Source organism: Nomia melanderi, chromosome 11 (genome assembly GCF_051020985.1).
Source record: "Nomia melanderi isolate GNS246 chromosome 11, iyNomMela1, whole genome shotgun sequence".
NCBI lineage: Eukaryota > Metazoa > Arthropoda > Insecta > Hymenoptera > Halictidae > Nomia > Nomia melanderi.
This window is the reverse complement of record NC_135009.1, coordinates 323893-343528: the sequence shown is the minus strand read 5'-3', so window position 1 is coordinate 343528 and position 19636 is coordinate 323893. Positions and strand designations below refer to the sequence as shown.

Here is a 19636-nt window from a genome sequence, read left to right as displayed (position 1 = left end):
ACTAAGTAATAAGAAAACATATATACATTAATAAGAAAGCTATTTTGTTTCAATATTTCATGTACTGGTGTATTATACAAAATTTAATATTATATATAAAATCTTATAATTTTGTTACATCAAATCAAGTGATGAGTAAGAGTCATCGCTCGAGTACAAAGGGTTCGATCATGTTTTATAAGAATCATAAAGCGATCACGGATAACTTTAGAAGTTGTATTTGTACGTATCATGTTCTGTGCAATATAAAGCAGGACATCACAGAATACTGGAGGCTATTCTGCGATTATTTTCATTGGCTAGCCGACTCGTTTCTATCTTACTATGGAGATAAAGAGTATACTGCCGGCTCGCGCCGCGAGATGGTGGGAATAGCGATAACTCCCTATGGGGAGCAACAAAGCGCGCCATTAAAAGGGTATACTACCGCATTTCACGCTGCGCTTCGTTTAAAATCGCTCGTCTCGATCGCAGACTTTGTCTATAAACACCTGTGCGCATCGTTATCGAGTAAAACGAAATAATGATAAGGCTAAATGTGCGGGTCCTTAACTGTGAGTCCTTAACTGTGGAATTTAGTTTAAAAAACCGCTCGTTTTGCGCGCAATAAAATAAAAAAATAAAGTGTGTATTTGTCAAATGCAGGTCGAATGCACCTAGGGTATATTTTAATGAAAAACCAAAGTGGAACAAAGCAGAATTAGATGTTTGTTTGAAAAAAATAAAAAATCTAATGATGAAAAAATTATATAGTATCATTTCAAGCTTTAAAACGACGTACATACACATCAAACGCAGTTAACTCGTTAACAGGTTGACTGCCAGTGACATTTTTAATTGTTAGCTGGACTGCCGACGTTGTTTTTCGAACAGTTTTGTTCAAAATAATATAACAGTGGAGTACTTAATACCTTTATTTAATTTTGAAAATAACCAGTTTTTGCTAATATTAAAAAGATACACTCCGATCGGAATGAGTGGTAGTCAAATTGTTAAATAAAAATTTAAACGCAGAAAAGGTTTCTGTATAATAATTTTATTTTATTTTATTTTATTTTATTCCAACAGCATAAACATAACTTGCTACTGATACTAATTTCATTCATTAAACTAGTGAAATATTAATTGAAATTGGACCTCAAGTAATTGCTGACAAACAAACCTCATGTTCTTCCGGTACCTAATAATATGGATTTCATAGTGTTTAGAAAATGACGTGAACATATATTTTGTTTTTTAATTTAGCATATTTAATTTATAAAAGAATCGTGATATTTTTAGCACGTCTGTACAACGACGACTGAGCGCAACGGATGAAATAAATAAACATCATTTTTAATGTAATATCGATTTACTTGTGTTGCTTTGCTATCATCGCATATCAGTTGTAATCTTTTAACATAGCAAAAACTCTATTTATATTCTTATTAATATTTGTATTAATATTTATGTACAAGTATTACAATTTTCTTCTTTTCTTTGTTTGCCATTTTCTTTATACTGTTTCGTAAAACATTGTTATATGTAATAATATCGAGCATTTGTATTTTATGCGAACGACACGTGGTTTATAGGGGAAACGCTTGAGTGACTAACTTCTTGCTTTACGATTTCTTACTTAAGCGCGTTTGTCACAGTTTATTGTTAACGCTTTCACAGCCGGCCATTTTGATAGGTAAACTTTAGCCGGATGGAGTAGGCTTGAGGCAATAAAATGGGAATTGATGTAAGAAATGAAAAGGTGTGTAGAAGGAAGGCGGGTGTTACAAAATTTTCAAGAAATTTTCAATTGTATCCAATTTTACGTTTACAGTTAATACATTTCTTATTATCGTATACTTACTTACTTTTCAATTTCTCTAATTACGTCAGTGAGCAACAAATTATTTTTACATTTTTGTATAACTTTCACCAAGTGTTACATACGCCTTTCTTCCAGATACCCATTCAAATACTGTTTTCCGAACAAATGACTACTTATCGTTGAAAATTAAAAAATGTAGACATGGTAAGTCTAAACGAAGAGATTGAAAATTTATGAGCATAAAAACATTAAAATTGAAATCACTTCAAGATTTCATTAAATAGATTTTTTGAAAATCGGCAAAATAAATTTACATTAGAATAAAATTTAATAACAGCTTGACATAGTGTTTAAAAATGTATCTAAACATATATCTTAATAATGTATTAATACACGGTACAGAATTTAATAAAAAATTTAACAATAAACATGTGATACGTCTTTAAACAGTTCTATTAATTGTAAGAATAAATCATAAGTAATCATTAATACTACTAAAAGAAATTCGATAAATTTCATAAGACCTACGTTTACGCTACACGTTAAATATTCAATACAGATAAATAATACTAATTTGAGATTCAAAAGAAAGCTAAATATTAATATTTATTTTGCTTAAATTTAATTTGAAATCTTCATTACTTGCTTAATTCGATATTACAAAATATGGAATTCGATTAATCGTTCTAAAACCAAACTATTTATTACTCTGTTCAGAAAGCTTTACAGTAAAGTTGACAAAAAGTGGCAAAACTATATACAGGGTGGTCCAGACAACTTGTTTATCCTCAATAACTTCTAAAGAATCCGTTGTATGAAAAAACTTTTTATAGAAAAGTTGTGTGGTTTGGAGGGATACATTAAATGTATATTTTTTTCTAAGTGGAGGGGATTCGGAGATTTGGAGGTCAACTTCGTTTTTTAAATAGAATGTTGTATTTTTTCTGCTGGAATATCGGAGAGCGTTAAATTTTGAGTAAAAAGATATAGACTTTTATTAGCCATAAAACTAACAATTAACGAATAATTTCACTTTATTTCTTGAAAATGGCCTGTGCGTAATATCAAGTTAGAGGTTCAATACCAGCAAAAATTTCCGTAAGGCCGTGAAACTTGCATGACAATGTTTATCAAGATGACCGATTCTGCGTATGCAATCATAATCATCTTCTCTGTCCGTGATTCAGTATCGAAGTTGTCAATGTTTATACGTGACCACCTCAGTAAGGTAACAAGAAATATTTTATTAATGAACGATTGACGGAATAAAAGTATTCGAATTTTTCACGTGATATTTTACCAACTTTATTAGAAAATGTACCATTAAATATCCGCAGAGGCATTTGGTACCAACATGATGGCTGCCTCTCATATTACGCACATGTAACAAGGCAAGTACTAGACAAACAATTCCCTAATCGATGGATAAATCATGGTGGAGAATTTCTGTGGCCACCACGTTCACCGGAGCTAACACCGGCAGACTACTTTCTGTGGGATACATTGAAAGATATGGTGTATCGTGAATTAACAACAACACCAGAGAACATGAAAGAACGATTTCACAAACCATGCAGAACGCGTGCTGCAGAAACAATTCAGAGTGCAGTTTCCTCTTTGATTAATAGATTGCATCAGCGTATTAATGCGAATGAACACCATTTCGAACACCCACGTTAGTGAATGGAAGAAGCCCTACAGAAATCGTTGCTGGTATTGAATCTCCAACTTGATACTACGCACAGGCCATTTTTAAGAAACAAAGTGAAATTATTCGTTACTTATTAGGTTTACAGCTAATAAAGTTCAATAATTTTTGGTCAAAATTTAACGCTCCTCGATACTTTGGCATACAAAATATGGTATTCCATTTTAAAAAACGAAGTTTACCTTTAAATCTCCAAAACGATTCCACTTACAAAAAAAAATATACATGCAATGTATCATGTGTATATATAAATACCTCCATGTATATAAAATATAATCTATTAACACGTTGCGCACGCACACACATACACACACTATCACGAGAATTTTGAGCGTTCTGTATAATCATTTTTTCATAATTAATAATTATTTTTAATACCATTTGCTTTTATTTATATATTATAAATCATTAATAATTATTTTTAATACCATTTGCTTTTATGATTTGGTATCACAGTAGTTATTGTATGGTACCAAATTGTTTCATGCGACATCCAATTTCTTATTATAATTGTTCTCAAGCAATTTGGAAACTCTTGTTATCGACAACCACCACGGCAGTCAGCGTGTTAAATACTTACCTCGTGTATAGTAGGTGTTTATGAAAGGTGTGTTTTAAATGGTCAGCAGTTCTTATCGTATTCAAGCATCAGTGTACATGAATCGTACTTTATTGCGATATCTGTTCGTAATTATTTAATAAAAGATTAAACTAATCTCATCTCGCAAGTAGAAGTGTCACATTTATTTCATACTCCATCGTACAAGTGTTCCTTTTTTCTCGGATTACACTAGCACTACGGGGACACTATTTTCAGTGTATTCTAGGGATGGAACAAAATTCACAAAACTGAACTAATAATAAAAGCCATTTCAGAAATCGAGTTCGAGATAGGATACACCATTGGTATAAATGTAGTGTATGAAATGGTACTTACTGAGCGAACAGGTATTTGCTGAATATAGGAGTAATTAATTTTACAGCTTATATCTCACTAGTAAACATGGTATACCAATAACATCGAAAGATTCCATCTGTGTATGTTTAACCATCTTAAATTTATTTAATTTTTAACCGAATTATCAATAAAGAGTAACTAATTACTATCACTATAAACTTTAATCAATAATATGATCCAAAATTTTTTAATAGAAAATAATAATTTTATTAAAGATAAAAGGTATCTAATTAACCTTCTGTAATTCATAATTAACAATACCCACTAGAGAAAAAATAGTTTTTGCCTGAGAAATTTAATTGGATGAAGCCTTAATTTATCTTGAAAATCTTTTTATGCAATATCTCAAGTTTGTGCAACCCTATCGGCCGCTAGTCTCGATCCAATTAAACGAAAATCGATGGCATCGACGTATTTGTTCTGTACATAAAAATGACAAAGCACTGAATCCATTTACACTAAATCTTCTGTAAATAACAAAAACTTCCACTTTTCCACAATTTTGTTTATCTACGTGACACCCCTAGTTCTGTTAGAATCTTTTATATTTATTATTTTTTCTAAAATGGCCATTTTATCCTTTATTTTCTGAATGGAAATAGGAAACTGAATAACGCTAAATTTAGTAAGTATAAACCCAATTTATTTAAAACAGTTTATTTCTATGATAAATATCGAAATTAAATTGTTTCAAAATATCGCTATTTAAAACGTTATATTGTTTATTATATTCTTTATTATAAGTATTATTTATTGTATTTTATAATATAGTAAATTCTGAATAATTCGACGACGGGAAAAAATCGGTCGGTGTGAACTAATATTAATTGAAGCATAAGAGAACTTTGTATCTCCATAAGGTTAGTAAATAAAAGAAATGAATCGGTCTATTATAGTAGTTATTTATTAATAATTAATAATAACCTATAATTATAAATCTCACGCCAGTAAATACGACTAATTAATTTTAATACGTTTAGAACTAAAACTGTAGACAAAATGGTCGAAATATTTCAAATTTACTAAATGAACCGCCGAATTGGATAATTTCAGTTAGGAAATGAAAACAAAAATTAAATCGAAATTTCGCGAACGAAAAATTAATCAAACATTTTAACATTAAAACTTAAAAACAACGAATAAGTTAGCTGAAACAACGTTAGCTAACACGTTGACTGCCACGAAAATTCCAAGCGTTTCGTATAATAATACTTATTTCTTCATAACAAATGGTATTAGAAATAGTTATTGATTTTATATTACAACACTTAGATTACACTATTATCTAGCTACTTATGTTATTAAATAATTTTATTCAACATCGATATTTTTATTGTAATTGTTCTCAAGTAACTTGGTGCAACTTGGTGCAACTTGAAGCAACTCCCACAGGTTTTTGGAATAACCCAGTCGAAAAGTGCCAAACAGCGTGATCGCGTTTCTCTCGATTCACACAGAAACTGAATTACTCTCTTCTATCTTTACATTAAAAAAGTTCTAAATAGTGCGATCGTTCCAGTTGTCGGTTTCTAAGCAGATAATAATAAAAATTTTAAAAAATAATTGGAAGGAAAAGAAATAAATACACTGAATTTGATTGTACTAACCGATAGGCTGACACTTTTAGGCAGTGCAACGGAGAAACGCGATCGCGGCGCTTGGCACTCAAACGGTTAAGGAAAATGTCCCGATTCGCCCTTTATTTCCTCGAAAAAGGAATATGGTCGCGGTAATCACGAACACACGAGCGATCCGGCTGTTACCTACGCGTGGGCACTCGGGGTATTGTCGGGTGAGTCATCTCTCGTTTCCGTTCGTCGTGTACCTCTCATCACCCCGTGTGCAACGTGTGCAGTACAGCCGCGGGTTTGTTTTCTGGGTAAAAGCCGAAGCCGCGTGGTTCTTAAGAACAATGGAAACAAAAGTGGCACGCCGGCACGCGTGCTAGGCACAGGGTAGCCATGGTCACGGCGGTCACGTTTCGCAGAATGTTCTTGTCGGATAAGTATACCGGTGCCGCGTCCATCGTGTACACCTATACTCCGCGTTTATGCCTTCTTTCCGTCCCCTACCCCCCGAACTATGTACACCGATATGTACTAGTCACCTCGGTGTGTCCACCGTGTGCACGAGATTCCGGACGATTCGTCTCTGCGAAGAGATACGGTGGTCAAATAAGGAAGAGCAGCGATCGTTCTCGACGTTTTGTCTCCGCGTTCGAGGCGTTGGGGTACTTCTACAGCGGAGCTGACATTGGCGCTGGACAATCGAATCTCAATGTTTCAAGTGATTCGTAGCTTTTCAATACTCTGAATATTCGAGGAACTTCGAATATGATTCGATTCCATAATGAAGGAAGGAAGGTTTGTTGTGTCTTGGGCGTTGAATAATTTGTTGATATTAAAACATATTAAAAATTTTGGGAGTTTTAAAAGTTTTGGAAGTCTTAAAAGTCTCGAAAGCTTTGAAAGTCTCGAAAACTTTGAAAATCTTGGACATCTTAGGAGTCTCAGAAGTCTTGTAGGTCTTGAAAAACTTGAAAAAACTTGAAAATTTTGACAGATCTAGAACACTTGGCGATAATCAGATACTCATCTGTTTACCATCCCCTCTACTCTTCACAACGTATCCCTGCTACCAGGTAATATTTCGTTGTCCGGTGATGTTAGAAACAAATGAGAATACTGACAAACGTTGCCCATGATAATAGCCCATAACTGCAGTGAATGTAAAGGGGATGGTAAACAAGCGAAACTCTGATCATTATCAAGTGTCCGAGATCTATCAAGGCTTTTAAGACTTTCAAGACTTCAAGACTTCTCAGTTTTAACGAATCATTCAAGGTTCAAGTCTTACCAAATCATTCAAAACCTTTCGTGAAATCGAGTCATATTCTAAATGATTCAAGGTTTTCATCACCTGTTCAGATTTGAAGCGATCCGAAATGCTCAGTGTCAAAACATTTACGATGGAGCAACGCAAAGAACTATGTTCAGTTAATTCATCAACAATACAAGCGTTATGAATCAACGCTCTCGGTGCTTCTACCGTAGCTCCACTATAAATGCACCCTTGCGAGTGATAAGGGCGTGAGATCACCACAGGGTAGAATGTTTTAATAAAAGAAACACTTGGTTGATTCTTTGAGTATGTAATTTCATAAAATTTTTATAGCTTTCATTTTATGGAGTGAATTACTTGTAACTAAAGAGCTTATTTTTAAAAAATATACTTTCTCGAAGTTTTTCTTCGATATTTTTGAAATTGGAAAAAAGATAACATTTTGAAATGTAGCTTCGAGGATCTTTTATATAGTTTATTAGCCTAATCCTTAATGATTAAAATTTATTATAACATTTCATTTTGTCATTGTTGTAATTTTATTACAAGTGAAGGATTTTACAACATTTTTGTTCGAATATTTCGTAGATTTATCATTATTACTAGTAAAATTTATCTGTAATTCTTGAAGCAATTTTCTTAGTCAATAAATTAATTTAAAAATATTTGTATTTTATGGAATATCATGTAAAAATATGAATTTTCATAAACATTTAAAGTCTCAGTAATATCATACATTGTCATGAATTTTCATTGTACTTGAAGTTGTGAACATAGTATATGAAGATATCGATATAAAGGCAGTCATTCCCTCTCCAAGTCGTAAACTTACAAGTAAGAACAGCGGATTGTGATTGACATTCTGGGTTTATATGAACATAAAAGCAAACGGTTACGCAGTGACTAGATTGAATAAATTTTTATAGTGAAAATATTGATGTTCAATACTTTCTTGTTTCTAACCACCTAAAAATGTATGTAAAAGTTTATAATCACCTAAAAATATCGTAACACTAAAAAAAAGAGAGAGAATTGAAAGTTACAACACATGATGTAGAGTATCCTTGACATCTCATTCTCACTATCGTGCTCACTACTCACTAACCTCGCAAATAAGATGTTTTATCTTCAATAAGAGTTTGCATTTATAAGACAAAACAAATATTTGATTTCGTAAAAATAAATTCGTTAAAAATATAAAATAATATACTATACATTAGTGTGTCTACAAATTGCAATTCTACATAGTTAACAAATTATGTAAGTGTATTAAAAGTAAGATAAATCAAACAAGTTTAAAAGTATGATCCGCATGGAAACATACAATTCTATTAAACCGTGCTGCAGGATATCATAAATCACCTCCGTCATAATTTCAAACTCAATCGTATCTAATAGAATGTCAGCTGGCAATTCTAGAAGATATTTCACCATCAACGTAACCAAACCCCTTTTCGTTATATCTTTCACTTTCTTTATGCGAAGAATATAATATGAGACGCGATCAGTTTAATTTGACAACATGTTGCGTAACACGCTTTCAATGTAAGCAACTGGTTAACCGCAAACGAGTCCTTGGAAGTCGATAAACAGCCCAAAAAGAGACAGTTTACGTTTAATTTGATTGAAGCACACATTTACCCCCTTAGAACAGATTTGTTCAATAACTTTACAAGCAGCGTTGTCTTACACCATTTGAAATGTTATTTATGAATTTTTCTAAATACACTTCCAAGTGTACTATTTACTATGAGCTGGGTCAATTTTGTTACCAACACTATGCCGTCCGGTGGCATCATGTTGGTGCCCTGCGAAAATTTTCAGACAAATGCCGGTGACACACGTTAGTGTTGCGTACAAAGCTATCGCATACACGCCAGTTTTTACGTTTTTACAAGAAATTGTGCCTTTTGAAATTTCGTGAAAGTGAAGGGACAGGATTGAGAACTATTGAGATTAGTAAAACATGACGTTTTATCATCTCCCGAAAACCTCGAAAAACCTCCGGCGACAGACGAAAAGATCTGAACGAATCCTACCGACGCTACACTAAAGAGTCCTGATTACGCGTGCGGGCGGTATAGTGTTAAGTCTGATGCAATCGACGAACAACTTAAATTACATGTAAATAAGTGAGAAGATAGAAGTCAAAGTTGCAAATAAATAACTAACACTTTCCCCGCCACGTTACCCAAATTTGTCTGATAGACCTTTTTGTATAGATTTAAAAATTAATTTTCTCTTTGAGATATCAAACATACGAAATTCGTTTAGACTTATGAGATGCATGAAGATCGAGTTAGTAATCATTGTAAAAGGTTTCGACTTTTTAGTTTCTGTTTATTTATGATAAATGTATCTGTTCCATGATTGCTATTTCGATTAAGATTATAATTATTTCTATCTGTTTTGCGCAGGTCGAGAACGTGAGCTTGTGCGTGGGAGCGCTCCGGGCGCTTGGGGCGGACGTGGGATCCGTGAATCCAGTCGAATTGGCGGCAGGATCAACCCTTTGGCCGGTTCTCGCCCTTCTTTTCGCCCTCTCACGATACAAGCAGAGAGCGAAACAACTGCAAGATATGCCTCGGTAAGTTGTCAAAGCAGATTCCTTCTTGCCGGCTATCAGAAATGCAGTGAGCTTCTATATCAGCATGGTTCTTTGTGGATAAAGTAGAAAACTATTATTGACGGTCGATAACTTTTTCTTCATACGACTGAAGTTAAGTTAGAGACCACTGACACTGTGTAATTTAAGAAAAATAAAATCAATTGATTAAAATTATATTTTTATATACTAACTTTTAAAGGTACAAAGAAACGAATAGTTTGTTTACTGGGAATTTTATTACATGTAATGCTTAGCAACATCATGGGTTTAAAGAATCTTCTTTGACAGTTATATTACAGACTTTTATAGTTACATTGAAGATTCTTGATAAGGCTTTCCTTATATGTGTTTTAATTGTTATCTATTATCTATGACATAATCTACGAGATAAAATTGAAGTATATTTGAATTACGTGTCTCTCTGAAAGCTTGTTGCAAAAAGTCAATCTTAATTTAATTAACATCTTAAACTGACAGTAATTGTTTAAAAAGTATCAACTGTTGTTAGGTTAAATATTCTTACAAGAACATTCAACTGTAGTCATAATATCAGAATAATAATAATTTGAATTTTTCAATCAAATTGATTGTAATTAATATTTATTCTTTTTGTTTGTGCAACAGTTTAAAATTCTTTTAAACATTCGAGATTTTATAGACAATAGTCACAATAGTTTTCCATTTTCGAATTTTCTTTTAAAGAACTCAAGATTTATAATTAATACAACAACATTCTAAAAACGAGGTACAAAGTATTGTGCCTATTTCTGTAAACTTGTGATTCACATATAACTGAATTCATGTTTAATATACGGATGCAAAGTTAACATGTCTAGGGTATACATTATAATTGTAGGTATTATAATGTACATATTATTTTTATTTAAGGTAGGTACATTTATTTTTTATTCAGATATTTTCACTCTGAGAAACCAATTAATGCTATAACTAATACCGTAGTTGCATTCATTTAAAACATAAGATTAATAATAATCTATTGCATACCAGAAAAATAATAAAAAGTAAAAAAATAAATGAATATTACACTGACATTAATATTTAAAATAGTGAGATACATTTTGTGGTATTTTAATCTGATTTTTTCATAGAAAAATAAACATATTTTAGTTCTTCAGTGAAACAAAACATTTCAGTTGCTTTAGTAAGCTTGTCAAGACAAACAACGCTACTTGAATTTTATTTGTAGTAAATACAGCGGGATTATGACTCCAGTAGAGAACATCATGGAACCTCACTTCACTTAAGGATTAAAGTAAGCAATAAATCGGTGTAAAAGGTGAGGATCATCGTAAACGGTACTAGTACTTTGACCTCGATAACAGTCCCAAAGTGATTTATTTATTTCTATACCGTACCAACATCTTACCATAATATTCATATCAGAAAATTCATTTAACAATATAACTAAGACTTTAAACGTTTTTCATCGAAATGAGTAAATCAAACGTCATATAGTAACATTATTAACTTGTTATCTTATCTTTATATCATGTCAACCTCCTGATAAAAATATTAAACCGAAATTGACAAGCCTAAATCCTATTCACCTTTTTGAATATAAATTAAATATTAATTTCCTCTTATCAATCGTTAAACCTTAGAGTAAACGTAGGCCTAAAATAAGGTAACAAATTCTTTTCCTTTTCCAAGATCTGATTAACGACGAAGTAGATTAGTCGAGCATAATCGTGAAAGAACACAATTAATAATAACAATACTATTAATCAATCATGGGGCAAGGGATTAATTCGACACAACATGAGCAAAAGTCTCATACAACGTACGAAAGCATTAACATAAACCATCAATTACACCCGATCACCTTAAACCTAGGAGAACGTCAGACACCGGCGTCCTACCATCGTTCATCCGATCGATTCTATCACAGCATAGAGGCGCCGCGACGAAGATAAAATTCTTCCCGAAACCCTCAAAGTCAAGGTAAACTCATTTAACTCGCGAACGTTTATCTCGAGGGACTGGCACTCCATTAATGAAGACCTATCAGGATCCTCTCGATTTCGTCCAGACGTTGATCGATACCCAGAGGCGCATCGCCGCGGATAAACGTTCTCTTTATTCCCTCCGGCTCGGTTTCGCGAGATTCCGGAGCACTTAGACTCTCGTCGTCGTGATACTTTCATTCTTCGCGGGGGTTCGAATCGATACCGACGTCCCGTCGGACAAACGAGCCGGCGGCGTACTCATTAACGCCCGCGTTAATCAAGCCGTGCGCGAGCACGCGCCGCTCGCCGCTCGCCGCTCGCCGCTGAATTTCCGCGAAGATACGCGTTGCACGCGCGACCCGCGTAATTATTCGTGTGTGCGTGTCGTTATGCCAGCGTAATCGCGTGCCGCTGCTTCAAACATTTTAATTACTCCCACGCGATCCCCGGTTAATTGCTCTACCGCGACTAGCGGACACCGGGCTAAGGAGCTGCTGACTGACTTAACGCCTTTTTCTTGATTCGCGACTCCGCGGAACGGGGACTGTCAAGGTCGTTATTTTTAAACGCTCGCGATGGCCCGAGCGAGAAGGGTTCCGAGGAGGACTCTTCTGCTTCTCGCGAAATGAAAGAGACGATATTAATCTTCGTTACGCTCGCACTTGACCGATGACTTTTCGTTGAAATGCTTAGCATTCCGCGGAAACAATTCGGGGTATTGTGATGACACCGATGTACGCTTTGCAGTTTTAGCGGATTGGTGTTTGTGGCACGAAATGTTCGGTTGAAATTGTGAAGGTGATTTCGAAAGTGAAGCTATTTGTGTAAGAATTAAGGAAGAAACAATACTATACAGTAGAACCCCTTAAACGTGATTGAAATATTCCGCGTTATAGGGTTTATGAATTTCGCGTGAAATTCTACTTTTGGATACTGTCCAACTCGTATTAACGTGCTTGTATCAGTTTCTTATGGAAAATTTCACGTTCATAATTGTTTTTCGGCTATTTTTTAATCACATTATAGGGGGCTTTACTCTACGTATGTCAGTGGCCAAATCAGTTAGCTCCACAAAAGAAAAAATAGAGAAAAATGATGGAATAGAATACATTTCCTTTTAAAATTTCTCCTTAAGTGGAAAATCAAATAAACATTATATAATGTATTTGCCATTGTTGTTATAGGTGTAGGTTTAATCTGACGAAAATGTAAGATCAGTGATAAGAAACATTTAAGTATAAAAAGTTAATTGTCAATCAAGCGCTTTGACAATAAAATCTGAACAAATTTAGAAAGTAGAGTTAATCGATATGGCCAATGAACGGTTCGTATATTAAGGAATTGGAGTAAATGAGTTGCAGATGTTTAAAAAGTATTTTAATAAAGTAATATATGCTTTTGTCCGTGTAACAAATGTAAAAGAACATGGTGTTCATTTATATTTGACAATTATGAAAAATTATTAAGCGATAGGATACTCTATTGAGACCTTCTTGATATTGCCGACGAAGAAGATAAAAAGAAAGATTACCGGAAGGTTCAATGACCGTAGAAAATATTTCTGTATTTAATAAGTGAATGATTGCTGTAATAGAAACATAGTTTGCTGAAAGCAGTAGTTTAACTTTACGCAAAAATAGAACGTTTCACAATCAATGTACAGTAAATTCGGTTTTAAGATTCTTCTTTATGATTCTCTTTTTAAGTCGTGCAATTTTGTAACAGATGTATAAAAAGTTCTACAAAAGATCATTTTTCAAAATACGTATTAAATTAAAAATGGTTACATATCATGAAATACATATTAATTGAAAAATAGAAAGTTAGGCAGATAAAGAACGGTAAAGGCTGCATTTAGTAAAAACCATAATAAAATAAATTTAATTATTAATTTATTCCGTGCGCTGTTCAAAATAAGATGTAGATATATACTTCAAATAGTCATAGGTGAATAAGAGAAGATTAATTAAGAGTTGATTTTATTCATACTCTACACTTACAAGTACTACACTTATAAGTAGTAGTTGATTGCGATGAAAGAATTATAGTAATTATTGTAGATCATCTTTTTAAACATGTAAGTGTTAAGAGTCTAAGGAGCGAAATTGACTTGTCTTTCTTGGAACCTCATAATTAAACTAGCTAGTAGCTCGCACTATTGAGTTAGCAAAGAGCTTAATACAAGTCTCCTAATTACAAGTCTCAAGAGTCGACTTATCAATGACAAAGAACATATTTGACGGTGAGATCTAGCAAGAGTATCACTTACCAGAACACTCGAGAGAGCTCCAAGAAAATCACCACACTTGTTCCATCAAGAATACATTCACCAAGCAATGCAATAAAATGTGCGCTTGTCCACAAAGTGTCAGTGTTACGTCTTCGTCACAGCATTTGGTTGTCATTACACGGAACTTTGAAGAGGCCAGTGAAATTTCTCGAAGTTAATGGCCCCAGGGAGTGCTTAACACTGTAGATATACCGAGTAGTCAAAGCGATTTGTTTCTAGTCTTTTATAAATATCGATTTTTAACAATATAAGTTACGAATATTATCTTTTAAAGATGTTCATTAAGATTTCCTTTGATTTTTATTGCGGTGCGCATATTAATAGATTTATTAGTAATTTATTTAATTTATTTAATTTATTTAATTTATTTATTTAATTTATTAATTTATTTAATAATTTTTCATAAAAATGATTAAAATCTCCATAATTATGAAATAAAAGTATTAAAATTAAAATAGGTCAGTTAAACTCAATTTGGCAAATCTAACTTTAAAATTCCATAGTGGAAAGCATATTTCTAAGTATAATGAGGGGATAACCGTGATCAACGTCTATTAACAATAGTAATTTGTATTTTTAAAATATACACCTGTAAAGGTTTTTATATTTACAAATTATGAATTTAAAGAATTTAATTCCATTAATGTACACATCTTTTCATCTTGCTTTTTGTGCCAAGTCCTATAAATATCACTAAATTTCTGTATGCATGTTTAATATATTTTTCAAATTTCTTTTTTTATAAATGCACTCCATTATTATAATTGCTGTTCGTGTTGAAACATGATCTTGCTAAAATGAGCTCCTATGTATCCTTATAAAATATTTATTATAAAATAAAATGTGTAGACAAATGATAAGACATTTTTGATATTTATTGATGAATGATAAAGCGGCAACATAAAAATACTGTAAGATGCATACAATTCTATATAGGAATTAAAGTCCAAAAAACTTTCAGATTTAATGGTGTATTCATGGACCGAGCAATATACTTTCAAATGATATATTATACAATTCAGAAGTAACGTACAACATAATTGATTATGTGAATCGGTATATTTCTATTCACATTCTTGCTGTTGTATGTTACTGCAATACACTATTCATGCTCATCTACAAGGTGACACTATAAAAGCACGAGATCTTGTTGTTCAAGAATATATTGGGTTATTCTATAAATAATGCAGGTTCATAAATTTCTATTATTTTTAAAAATTAAAAGAAACTAAACCTTTTTTAAACCTAATTAAAATACAGGTTTTTTAATTTAACTATAGATAGATTATTTATAGATGACGAAGGACAATATACTTTTGATCAAAAAGCATTTTTTTTATCTTAATTCTTAAAAATAAAAAACAAAACACAGAAACTGATTTATTTACGGGATAACCTACAAAATACAACCAAATGTTTTTTAACGCTTGTTTCAATTTTTTTAAATTACTGGATACGAAAAATTAGATATTTATTGTAACAAATATCCATAAACTATAAACGTCCAACTTTCTATTGAACAAATATGTACATTTTAAAGAAACGATACGTACAAAGATTGTCTTCAAAAGATATTTTTCAAATGTAATTTAAGAAAAGCGAGATGTTTTATTTGTGCGTTAAAAAGAAATTATTTAATATTCACATGACTCTAATCATTTCTTCTTACATGAATAATCACAATCAACCAAAATTGCGAGCAAAGTATTACCGTTCGATTTCACTTTGCATTTGTATACTATTCGAACCATTTCCAAAAAAGAAATTAAAACATTGACGCTTAATAAAAAGATATATCGATTAAACGGAATGAAAAATGGAAGAAAACGCGTGGAGAGTGAAATTCAAGGTTCGCCATCTAATGAAATGTGTAAAGACTCTTCGTCGGAATGGAGAAACGTAAACTGTCGGAACCCTCAGGAACGGTCGACATTAACATATTAACAATGCTCCATTATGCTCACGACTGAGGATAGACCGTGGTCGCAGTGTTGCGCTCGCCACACAGTATAAACGCGCGCATACACCTATATACCCCCTAGCAACACAAACAAATCAGCGTGGGTGTATTATGGCTTTGGATCGTATAACGAGAATGTACAACGGGTGACCCGAAAACTTTGCCCACCGGTGTAAAAGCTTTGAGCTGTCCGCGTATCGTTCTTCATCATATTCACTTTGAATGTAATTTCCATGAAAATGTGGCGTCGAGTGAAATGTTAATTTTGAATTCACTTACTCAATTGATCAGTTGAAATGAAGCGAAAATGAAGTGGAAACGGGTTTCTATTGTTTTTGTCAACATTTTTGTAAATGCTTTTCTTGTGAGATTTGTAAATGACAATGTGTCTTACGTAGAGGTATGTTTCATATTCAGGGTTTTTCTATATAAATTTATAATTAAAGCATTGCGTAATTTCTCTTTTACAAGATAAAGAAGTAGGTTTAATTAAAATGCGACATTGGTAAATATGATTCGTTCTAAAAAAAAGTTTATCAATTGATACTGGTATCGGTAATGTTGTTGGCAGTATTTATATTTTTGTAGTGTATGAGAATTGGATTCAATATTTCAGTTATTATCGAGTACATACACCAATCAATTATTGTTTTTAAAAATGGAAATCCTTAAATTATGAATTTAAAATATTTAAAATTTAAGATAATAATAATTATAATGGCATTGTTATAAAAATTAAGAAATAATTTTAAAGAACTCGCGAGCTCCAGTAATTACAATACGTGATACCATTAACGAAGTGCACCTTACATTTATATTTACAAACAAATATAATTAATTCTACTAATAAATTCACAGTCATTGATCTTTCACCTTATTGTATACTTTTCGCAAAATAGATATTTATGTTACATATAAATGCTCGAAATCAGAGACAACAAATAAATTGAAATATTTATAATTATGATATTATTATATCAAGCAAAACAAACCGGATCCAATCAATCAAAACTAATATTGATAATTCTATAATATTAACACTAGGACTACCAGACGAGTCAACACAGTATATTTCAGATTTCCTCTCTTCCAATTAGCAGAAACACAGTAACTAAACCTCTCAAGTTCTTTCTCGCGTTGCATTCCTGAAAAATTCTTTAAAGAAGACTTTATCCTTCTTCGCATTGAAACACAAATTAGTCGAAATTTCGACAAACTTTCCCTCCTAATTTTCACAAGAAAATACAAACTACTCAATCCGCCAGCTACCGGCATCATCATCATCAAATGTAAAACCCGTCAAATTAACGGGTACCATAAATCCATCCTACAGCAGAGCCGCATAAATCTACATCGCCCGTAAGAACACCGTCTCGTATTTACGCCAGCAATTCAGCGTACCGAGCACAACTCATTAGCTGGTCCCTGCCGACCACCGTTGAATCGTTTCCCAATCGCCAGGTAAAAAACAGCCCAGCATCCATTCTCAAAATTTCAGCGCACGTTCGGGAGAGCATAGGCGACTCGCGCCTTCGTGCATGGAAGCCGCGCGCTGTATTGTTGCATCTCGGCACAATGCAGCGCGCGTGCACGTGCACGAGGAATGCACGCATTTACCATAAAAATGATTTAAAAATCCACACGGGCCGAACGCTGGCCGGCGATTGGCCGGCTCCTGCGGAAGGCGTGCACTGCTATTGGTTCGGCGTAACCGTAGGGGGAAATCCTCGCAGTCGGTAGATTCGAGCGACACGGGGAGACCAAGCGGGAGAAAGACGACGACCGGCCCGCTGGGTGGGGAGAGAGGAGAGAACAGCGACAAGCGAACGGGGGAGACAGGCGAGCAGGGATGAAAGGAGAAAGGACGAACGGTAGTGAACGCTATTGGGAGATTTGGGATCGGGACGAGGAAGGGTCCATGGGGGTGACCGTGAACAGGACGAGGAGAGGGATGAGCCAGGGGTTCGGCAGTTAGGGGGACCGAGAAACAGGTAAAAGCGGGACCGAGATAACGTTGGCCAGAAAGAGAAAGAGGCAGCGACAGGAGCAAGGACTACGTTCGAAGGAGAAAGAGGACGGACAGAGACGAATATTGCGAAGGAGAGATGAAATGTACGGGTGACCATGGCGAAGGGAAGGAAGACACGGTGCATCTGCATGGGTGTGCGGGAGTGAAAGGGACGGAGGCATAGAACGAAAGAGCGAGAGAGAGAGCGAGAGAGCGAGAGAGAGAGAGAGATTGGTAGCGACAGGGTATACGCAAGGAGCAAGGGAGAAAGGGATGGGAAGAGATTGGGCGTGTGAATGGTGGGGGGCGAGGGTGAGGGAGGGAGAGAGCGAAAGAGAAGCCACGTGCTATGGCTATGGGAACGGGAATGGATCTCTCTCGGCAGGCCTCAGTTCGAAACGGGCCATCAACGATGCCTACACACCATGGCCACACAATGACCGTGGAATTGCTCGCCATAAGGCATCGTCGCGTCGGCGGACGTGCAGTGTTGTGAAAAGGTTCGTTTTTCCTCTCGTTCGACGGGCATCGCCGCCGGGTTTTCCACCCCGATCGAGGAGCGCGCGGATTCGAAAACTGCCGCCCGAGAAACAAAGAGCACCACCGCGGTCACCGGGGAAATATGCTCGGTTCGGGAACGGTCCGCGAGCAGTGTCGCAAAGAGGATCTTGCATGGACACGCGCGAGGATTGAACCGCGAGGCTCGATCGGGATGCGACTTGGATCTTGGCGATCGACCGGTAGGATGTGACTGACGAAGATTGGACAGTTTCGGCCCTGGCTGTTTGCTGCTCTGAGAATAGGAATACAATTGATCCAAGCAATTCGGAGTCTGAATATTTACTGCTTCGAGAACAGGAGTACAGTTGATACAGGCAGTTTGGAACTTGGATATTAGTTACTCGAAGAAATACAATTAACCATGAGCAAGAGAAATTTCTCTGGCACCGAAAAGCAATTACTCCCATTTGAGGAAGAGACAACGAATCATATCATAATCGTTAAGGTCTAGATTTAAACGAAAATTGTTAAGGATAAGCTGTACATGTATCATTTTTCCAGCTGATAGCATGTAAGAGAAGCCGCGTTAGAAGCGGCGCGTCATATCACGAATAGCTTCGTAGCAACTAGAGTGAATCACCGAGGTTGATCGTTTCGTCTGTTTTTTTCTTCACGTGTCCGTCGATCGGACCAAGATTTTCCGGCGCGGCTAGGCGAGGTGAGGCGAGGCGCGGCGAGGCCAGGCGAAGGGGGGAGGAGGTGGATAGTCGTTTGACGAAGTTAAAACGTTGACGAGGTTTCAGCTGTTTGTTTATTTACACGTGCGAGCGCATCGCGCCGACCGGTTGATTCACCGGGACACATTTGACCGTCAGAAGTGTCAGTGCACGCGAGAAGTGGTACTATTTTCGGGCCGCGCGGGGGAAACGAGAGCCGCCGGCTCCCCGAAATTGCTGCAAAATGGGAAACAGCGGAAGCAGCGGCGGGGCGA

General features: G+C 34.9%; 1 protein-coding gene across 11 annotated transcripts in view; it reads left to right on the top strand.

Annotated features, from left to right (window-relative positions):
• Nucleotides 1–19636, top strand: part of sick (sickie) — a 520404-nt gene that overhangs the window by 211659 nt on the left and 289109 nt on the right. For all 11 annotated transcript variants that reach the window (XR_012999731.1, XM_031978463.2, XM_076372255.1 and 8 more), the window contains one exon: nt 9729–9898. Coding sequence is in view for 10 of the 11 variants with exons in the window: in XM_031978463.2 (XP_031834323.2) it covers nt 9729–9898 (170 nt within the window). In the remaining variant the exon portion in view is untranslated. The remainder of the gene's footprint in view (nt 1–9728; nt 9899–19636) is intronic.